We start from the raw sequence: 8,923 nt of genomic DNA, 5'->3' as shown, positions 1-8,923 counted from the left end.
TTCCCCGTAGCCCTTTCCAGCCTTGTGGAGGTGTACAATTTTGTCTCTAGTGTCTTTGGACAGCTCTTTGGTCTTGGCCATGTTAGTAGTTGGATTCTTACTGATTGTATGGGGTGGACAGGTGTCTTTATGCAGCTAATGACCTCAAACAGGTGCATCTAATTTAGGATAATAAATGGAGTGGAGGTGGACATTTTGAAGGCAGACTAACAGGTCTTTGAGAGTCAGAATTCTAGCTGATAGACAGGTGTTCAAATACTTATTTGCAGCTGTATCATACAAATAAATAGTTAAAAAATCATACATTGTGATTTCTGGATTTTTTTTTTTTAGATTATGTCTCTCACAGTGGACATGCACCTACGATGACAATTTCAGACCCCTCCATGATTTCTGAGTGGGAGAAACTTGCAAAATAGCAGGGTGTTCAAATACTTATTTTCCTCACTGTAATTGCTTAGTCCAGATGTGGTTCATAATCATTCACACTTTTAAGCAGAAAAAAAATGAGGTTGAACAAAGACAAAAAGCAACCAAATCTTTCAAGAGCCATGAAAACCTTTAATCGGTAGAAACAAAACTGAGTGGCAGAGGTCAGTGCTTTTAACAAAATCTCATAAATAAACCAATCAGAGGGAGGCATTGACAAATCCATGAAAAAGAAAACCATGACTAGCAAGACAACGGTTTCTAACAGACGCTGTGATGGATGCAGTGGTGTTTATAGCAGGCTGTCCATCAGACCGGGGTGCTTTGGAATTCCAGGAGCGGGAACACGTGGACTGCCAGGTAAATAACTATCCCTGTGAGTACAATAACAGCTGCAGCTTCTTCACTTGACATTTTAACCTTTGAGAGAAGACATTCCAGCTCGCATGATCTCATCCACCAACAAGATGTTGCTGGCGATCACCGTGCTGTAAAGGTACAACAGACCCAGATAGGAGATTGATGAGACAATGCATCAGGATAACTTCAAAAATTAAACTGGTCTAGTACAGTTCAGAAATGCGTAATCTCACCATGAATGGAGAAGCTGTTTCTTTACGCTGTAATTATCCCATACACCTGCTTCTCCTGCCACCATGGGTTCTCCTAAAAAACAACAGGATTCAAGTAAAAAACAGGCTTGTGATAGCAGTGCATTATTACCCAACCGGGTATTTGAGTGGTAAAAAAACTATTCCATCACAAATCAAACAGCAAAAACTGGAGTGGAAGCATTTGTATCACATATGGTTAATGAGGGGAACACTGAGGTAAATGCTTTACTACAAAAATCTTGACTGTGCAAATGTTCTGATAGTCCAGCCTTGTTCCAGTTTATTGCTACTTTACATTTTTATATCAGCAAGCACGTACATAAGGCTCTGTGAGTCAAAAGGCCCAAGTTCTCTGTACTTAATTACGGTTTGACCTCAATTTAAAATGAACAGAAGTACTTAAATCCATTAAGTTACTAGTCTTATATTACTGATTGCTGCATTTTAAAAACAAAAACCAACACTGATGTATTGTATGTCTTGAAATCTAAAGCGTAGCATAATCTATTAACAGTGTGCTGCAGTTCTGACCTGTGTTTAGGTCCACTCCAACTAGCTGACCAGACTCTTTATACTCCGTCTGCAGCTTCAGCAGGGTCTCCTGAGGGTCATAGCCAGAGTTCTGGGCCAAAACCTACAAAAGGAAAATACATAAATAAAATCAACAAAAGGCGGGTACAGAATGAATGCAAAGGGATAACATGAGTTTTACAGTTTTTCCCTGTCTAATGATAAACTTGAATAAGAACACCAGATACATTATCAGTATTACAATACTGAAGCAAGAGTTTAAGGTAAAGAAACACTGAAAGCCTGGGGTGGGAGTATAAATCCCTCACCTTGGGGATGATTAGTAGAGCATCTGCAAAAGCCTGCACTCCCAGTTGGGCTCTGCCTTTCACATTGGGCTTGTGTTTTACCAGAGCATCTGCCACAGCCACCTCGAACGCACCTGCGCCGGACACGACACTGCCTGAAGACACAAAGATAAAAAATAGATGCTCTGAACAGTATAACTGAGAAATTTTTAACTGCATCAGCTCAATAAAAGGCAAGAACAATGTGATTCACTGGTTAAAAAAACATTTTGGGGTTGGAGTTTGTTCTGATCAGCTGAATACATGTAGGAGAGAGTAAAACTCTCCTAATGCAGAGGAAAAGACCAGAGTCACTGTAGCACAGACATGAGTGTACAGGGAGAGCCATGTTAGCATCCCTGGGTGTTCGCTGTGCAAACAAGACCAACTGCATTTTACAAAAGAAACAGATAAATTGACCACAATTTTAGTTCTTGGTTTTACAATAAAATCAGAATCAAGATGAGTAAAATAAAGAGAAATGACCGGAGCTAATGAGCCCTGAAGGATAGTTTGTGGAACGTCAAAGTCTGGTAATGAAATTGATGGGAGTGGATTCAATGACCTTTGACATGTTTTTATCCATATAACATTTGGATGACCAAGTCTGAAGGGCATTACAGAAGCTTTAGACTGGAAAACCTACCTACAAAAGAGCTATGAAAGTAACTTTAAGAAAACTTGACATTTTCTAGAAACAGCAAGTGTAAATAGAAATAGAAAAAGACAACGGACAAAATGTTAGATTACTTTTGTCTTACCATCTTCAATGGCATTCTTGACTGCCCTCAAACCATCTCTTACGGCATCTTTGATCTGTGTGAGGGTGTGTTTGTTGGGTCCTTTCACCAGCAGTGTGACTGAGCGAGGGTTTCCACACTTCTCAATGAATGTGTACTTCTCCTCTCCCTGCAAATAGGACCGAGGGCAATAAACAACTTCGCCTCCACATCTTAAAATAGAATTAAATGCAAAAAGCTCCAGGAACTCTAAGATTGCACATTAGATTTTCACACTGGAATAAAAATGAAGGAATACACCCAGATACATCTGGATAAATACTCACTAGCGTGTGTTCATAAACCAACCCAGCAGCTCCCAAGCAATCAGGGTTGAGGTCATCAACGGAATTCATGGCAATGCCACCGCATGCGAGGGTGAGCCTGCCAAGGGGACAGCACACTGTATTATTCAGCTCTTTGATGTGATTTATGATGGAAAAACATCATGCAGCAGGGTCTCCCACAGTCTCCCAAACAAGAGCAGCTGTGGACAGCAAGTGTGTCCCTGTCCTGGTAGAAGAGAACAAAGCTGGCTCGCTCCCTCAGTCTAATGAAGGTACTGCATCTCTGCCTTCAGTGGATTTCTCAACACTGGTTTTTAAATAATTTTTATTTTTGATTGATGGACTGAAACAAAACTTTTAATATACACTTTGATTTTCACAAATTAAGAGAAATGTGCTAAATTGACAAAGAAGGGTAGAGATGAATATGGTAACACCTCTCCAATAATAACAAATAGGACACTGAAGTGAATGCCTGATTGTATTGATGATAAAGCAATAATGTACTGTTTCCAAATTTGGCAACATTTAGGAAATGTGCTGGTATAAATGTTTATGCCGTAGATAAAATATCATGCTCCTTTATTACCGTAATATTCAAACTTTCCTGAACTACTACTCTTAAAGCCAAAATATAGCAAAATTACTCCACGCTATGTTTTATCAAACCTAACCGTCACTAAACAGTGAGCTGCATACTGCAAAATATAGGACAGTCGGGGTAATTATCTCAACTAGTGTGTTCCATGTCTTTTGAAATTTTAGGTATCCGTACTAAAAATGTAGATCTCATCGGTCAAACTGAACTGAAACCTTTCCCCGACCCATGAAAAGGAAAACAATATTAACCGGCGAGTTTCCTCGATGTCAATCATAATGTTTGTTTCTTGCTTAGTGTTAAGTTACAATTTGGCACTCACAAACCAGTCACACTTCAATAGGTCAACAACTGATACTAGCATTAAGCAGCTACAGCTAGACAACACCTTAAGAGACAAATATGAAAACATCCTCAGGAAGTGTAACTGCTTCGGCTCAATGAGGTAGGAACACTGGTTAAAAACATTTAGGGGGAGTTTGTTCTGATCAGCTGAATACATGTAAGCGAGACTAAAACTCTCCTAATGCAGAGGAAAAGACCAGTGTCACTGTAGCACATACGTAAGAGAACAGGGAGAGCCATGTTAGCGTCCCTGGGTGTTCGCTGTGCAAATGAGACCAAATGTTGTTCCAACTCTGGCTGAGTGGATCCAAAGACATTTGACATGTGGGGTTTATTCACACGACATTCAGACCAGAGTCTGGTTCGTCTGCTGCGGCTGCTCTGCCTCTGAACGCTGAAGGGCACTCCCTTTTGGATAAGCAAGCACTGTGATGCGTTCATGGTGCTCTTTGAAAACAACAGACCGTCCTGATAATGACGGTAATAAGAAATGGCTGATAGTGTTGTTAGTTACCATCAGCATACAATAATATATAAGCTGGTTTTATGTTATGCTTTTATTTTAAATTAATGGAATTTTAATTTCAATATTCATTTCCACATCTCACCATTTGCCTAATTTGTTTCCTTCTTGTAAAGACTGCAGCTAATTCTGTTTTTACACAGGTGCTTGCTCAAAAAACACAGCAACTACAAAACTTTTACTGGACAGAAATGGTCACTTATATTTTATACCAGAGAAAAGTTGTTACATTCTTACCTTTCCATATTCCTCCTCTTTGCCCTGCGCAGGGCTACAATACCTTCCTTGGCAAGAGCATCTAGGGAGAAAGGATCAATACCCTACACAACACAGAGAAAACATGAAACTTCAACTTAAAATCAGTTCAAGAAATAATTCACTGTGTATTTTTGTCAGTTTGTGACGTCGTATTTATTCTGATCCGTTGAATACATGTAGGGGAGAAATGGACTCTCCTAATGCAGAGGTACAGATCAGATTTACTGTAGCACAGATACAAGAGACCAGGGGGAGCTACGTTAGCATCCTTGGGTGTTCACTGTGCACTTGTGGAAAAGTAACTGTAAATGAGTAAGCATACAAGTGCCCTGCAGTTAGGCAGATACCAACACTACATGAATCCTCCTCAAGCATACCTTCTGGTTAATGACGACAAAACCCTTCTCCCCGTTCGGACAGACTTTGTTCTTCAGGGCGATAATCTTCTGCACTCGGTCCTCGATGAACTTTCTTTCTGCAGCCACAAGCTTCTCCCTCTCACCTGCGCTCTTGTAGAAGAACCCAGAGTTGACCTCCGTCTTTTCGTACTCCAAAGAGACGTTGCAGGTCAGCACGTAGGCATCCTCCACCCTCTTTTTCATGTCTGGGTGTCGGGCACCATGGTCCAACACCAAGCCTCTGATCAGCCTAAGACAAAAGAAAAGAAAAGCAGGAACCTTTAGATATCTGGGACCCCTATACAACCCTGCACCATCAGTAACTATCAGTAAAAGGACGAATACTCACTGTGTATCGCAGTCGGTCTTATGCTTCATCTCCATAATTTCCACCATGTACAGGTCGATGGGCTCGTTGGGTTTAGCAATCGCCAGCACCGCATCTACTACAGCCTGCAGACAAATGTATCACATCAACCACTGAAGACATTCTGACAGAAAATAATTAGCTCACTGCCATACCCCAATTTATAATGGGTAAAAAAAAAAAAAAGAACTTTTGCATTCCCTATCTGTCAGCTGAAATCCATGACCAGATGTATAGTGCTAAAAATCATTAGTCCCTTGATAGAAATATCAATCAGTGTTGAAAATGATTTTAGATTGAGATCTACAGCGCCCACGACCTACTTTACAGGTGAATCGTAGAGAAACCTGTTTAATATCTTTAATGCATAGTTGTATTTTAAATGGAGCAAATAGAGAAACTCATAGGTTACTTCAAGTCTGGCTAAAGTCTGCAGGGCAATTCAAAATTGAAAAAAAAATTTGATTTAGAAAATTTTGATTGTGGGTGAATTAAATAGATTGCGATATTGTTGCCTATCCCTACTGGTAACCATTAAAGCAAAAGACAATACTATGGTAACATATCAGGGACATTTGCCATTATTTGTCATTTTGCAGACAAAAGGGAGGAACAACAATAACCAAGACGTTGTTCATTATTTGGTGCCGTTTGTCAGCAGCTGACCCTCAGAGCTCTGCGCATTCTGTGTTGCATTCCCTCGTGTCTCACCTCAGTGAGCAGGTCTGCCAGCTCTGTGTGGACCTTGGTCCTGAGGGAGGTGCGTGCCACATTGATGAGGGTCTCTCTGTCCATTTCCCGAGTCACTTTCAACTCCTCCAGAGCAGCCAAGGCTTTCTCTTTCGCCGCCTCAAACCCCTCGGCGATAATTCTTGGATGAAGACCCTGCAGCAGGAAATCAAAGGGAGTTACATCCAGTTCCAGTATCTACAAATCAACAGGTATTCTGAACAGATTCACATGCCAAATTAGGTTAAAACAAACAAAATATCCACTACATTAATAAAATTACTTGTGAACAGTTGGTGTACATTCTGTGTGGATAACGAAACAAGCCTGTAAATCTCACCTCCGACACATAGAGGTCTGCCTGCTTTAGCAGTTCACCAATGATGAGGACGTTGGACGTGGTTCCGTCTCCTGTGATGTCATCCTGCGCTGTCGCAACCTTCGCAATGAGCGACGCTGTCGGGTGCTGAATTTGCTGAGAAGGAACAAGTAGACAAAACAATTTGACAAGTGCAACACAAAAAAAATTAATGTTATGCAAATGACTTAAAGACTGAGGATGTAACATTTATATTTCCTTCACCAATATATCTTGTAGGGCTGGGCAATAAATCAATAACGATCATTACGATATAATTTTCCTCAAACATTGCTATTGAATGGCATAAAATTTATCGTGATAATATTTATGGCCATATCACCCAGCCCTAATGTTCTGTAATAAATGTGTGGTGTTGCGCTCTACTTGGTAGAAAAATTATAATTTTATACCTTACTTTGACAAATAAATATGTTCTACAAAAACTCCTCATTAAAGAAAAAAGCCAAATTCCTCAAATAATAAACGTTCTCCAAACACAAGCAGCAAAACAGAACTTAGCTTATACAGAGACTTATAGAAGATTGGCAAAATTGTGATTTCAGTGTTTTATTAAGCAAATAAAAACTGTCCAGGTATTCAACACCAGCATTCAATACTTCAAGACATATAAATCAGTATTAGATAGTTAAGCATAATTTAACAGTTTATTATTGTTTCATGGCACCACATAGGGGTGTGGTCACTCTTTAACAATGAAGAACTCAGTACAATAAGACAAATGGACAGAAAACAGTGCCGTAGAACAGCTCAGCACTTCCTTACCATCTCGTGTAACAAGACGTTTCCATCTTTGGTCAGCTTTATGTCTCCTGCGCCAGACACCAGCCTGCAGACCCAAACAGGCAGGAGAGGGTTAATGAGAAGCTGGTCTAATACAACATACTGCCGGCTTGTAACGTTACAGTGTTGGTCAACAGTTTGTCAAAGAAAGTCAAGGGTTTTCAACCGTGCCGTGTCCAGTGTGCTCACTAACTGTCATAAATCCTAACGTTACGGTCTGCGGTCTGGTTAACTTCCTGAAATAATCATTCTGGCGCAGCTCAATAACTAACGTTAACACGGTTACCGGTGGCAAAGTCATTAACCCGCTCATTAGTTCCACTAGTTGAAGACAAAGCAGCACCGTTGTGATCCAGAGCCTTGACTAACTGTTTTACCGTTAGAGTAACGTTAATCTGCTACTCTGCTGATGCTAGCATGCTACCGTTAGCTTGGTGGTTGTCATACGATGACTGGGCAGGGCAACGTGCGCCGGGAGAAATCCGTTACCGTTAAACAAGCGGAGGCCTAATTTGTGATTTAATTAATATTTTGTGCCGGAGGTTGGTCGTTAGTACACGTGGGATGCTTTCAAACTATCACATAAATGCACAAAGAAGTGCCGGAGGAATGACTATAGTTAAATGCTTCCTGCGCACCGGTGAATTACAGCTAATGTAAGCTACTTAGCAACGTTAGCTTAGCACGCGTGCTGCACAAAGGGCTCCAGCTGCACTCACATTTTCATGGTCCCCTTCGGTCCCAGGTTACTTTTCAGCACATCTTGAAGTCCCCGGGCGGCACTGATGTTCACCGCCAAGGCGGCCTGGGCCCTGGCCACCTCTGCTTTTGGGTTCAGAGCTTTCACGGCAGACATGGCGAAGCAGCACGACCAGCGAAGTAAACGTAAAAAAGTACCGCCGGTAGGGAGTCCGCAATGCTCGGGCTCGGCCGCTCTCGAAAGGAGAGTCGGTTTCCAGAAGGCTCCAACACGTGTTCTCGTGCTGCCTTTAGGTAACCACGCTGGGCTCGGACATTTTGTTTGAGAAAGCTGTTCACTTTAGCACACAAATTTGTCGTGATTGATCCGGTTACAAGTGATTGCAAAATGGGGGGCTAGGGGAGACCCCGCTCCACTAAAGACTAACAACAAGCTTATGGTTAAAAAAGTGAGACAACAATTTGTTTTCTGTTCTCTTTTTTTATTTCAGTGACAGTAACACCAAGCATCAAACATTGTTAAACATTCCTTGACAGAGGGCTTTTCATTCTTTGTCCTTTCCCCCCCAAAGCATAGGCTAACACACAAGTTAAAGTTCAGACTTTCAGATTTTGTATGACTGGAGTCCATCTTTGAAGAAAATGTCCGTTTCCATTTGTGGTTGGCAGTGTTTCTGGCCACACAATAGGCTAGTTCATGTAATCAGAATCGCCTTTTATCGCCAGGTATGTGTACACATTCGAGGAATTTGGTTTTACATTACTCTGACTACATACACAAAAAACAAACAAGCAGGACTACAAGCTCAACAAAACAGACAAACTAGTGAAGCCTACAAAACACAGACAAACAGCCACACAAAAATACATCATCTGTA

General features: G+C 41.1%; 1 protein-coding gene and 2 non-coding genes across 3 annotated transcripts; all 3 read right to left on the bottom strand.

Annotated features, from left to right (window-relative positions):
- Positions 1 to 540: 540 nt before the first annotated feature.
- On the bottom strand, positions 541 to 8,317 carry cct6a (chaperonin containing TCP1, subunit 6A (zeta 1)). Its single transcript, XM_046040618.1, has 13 exons — positions 8,066 to 8,317; positions 7,329 to 7,392; positions 6,525 to 6,659; positions 6,167 to 6,340; positions 5,438 to 5,541; positions 5,068 to 5,338; positions 4,670 to 4,752; positions 2,967 to 3,063; positions 2,662 to 2,809; positions 1,883 to 2,016; positions 1,575 to 1,677; positions 1,023 to 1,095; positions 541 to 917 (listed from the first exon to the last, which is right to left on the bottom strand). Exons 1-13 carry the CDS (start codon positions 8,200 to 8,202, stop codon positions 845 to 847), a joined length of 1,596 nt encoding a protein of 531 aa, XP_045896574.1. The 5' UTR covers positions 8,203 to 8,317; the 3' UTR covers positions 541 to 844.
- LOC123964013 lies at positions 2,142 to 2,278 on the bottom strand. Its single transcript, XR_006823316.1, has one exon. It is a non-coding gene; the product is annotated as a small nucleolar RNA SNORA22 (small nucleolar RNA).
- Positions 4,842 to 4,978, bottom strand: LOC123964012. Its single transcript, XR_006823315.1, has one exon. It is a non-coding gene; the product is annotated as a small nucleolar RNA SNORA22 (small nucleolar RNA).
- Positions 8,318 to 8,923: the final 606 nt, after the last annotated feature.

The sequence above is a fragment of the Micropterus dolomieu genome, linkage group LG23, assembly GCF_021292245.1.
Source record: "Micropterus dolomieu isolate WLL.071019.BEF.003 ecotype Adirondacks linkage group LG23, ASM2129224v1, whole genome shotgun sequence".
NCBI classification, from domain to species: Eukaryota; Metazoa; Chordata; class Actinopteri; order Centrarchiformes; family Centrarchidae; genus Micropterus; species Micropterus dolomieu.
The sequence above is the reverse complement of the archived record's forward strand: the minus strand, read 5'-3'. Positions and strand labels throughout refer to the sequence as shown.

Coding starts and splice junctions, on each gene's coding strand:
- cct6a (XM_046040618.1), bottom strand. CDS start 8,202: ATGTCTGCCGTGAAAGCTCTGAACCCAAAAGCAGAGGTGGCCAGGGCC. Junction 6,341..6,524: donor CAGACCTCTATGTGTCGGAG/GTGAGATTTACA, acceptor TTCCTGCTGCAG/GGTCTTCATCCAAGAATTAT. Junction 5,542..6,166: donor TGGCAGACCTGCTCACTGAG/GTGAGACACGAG, acceptor ATTTGTCTGCAG/GCTGTAGTAGATGCGGTGCT.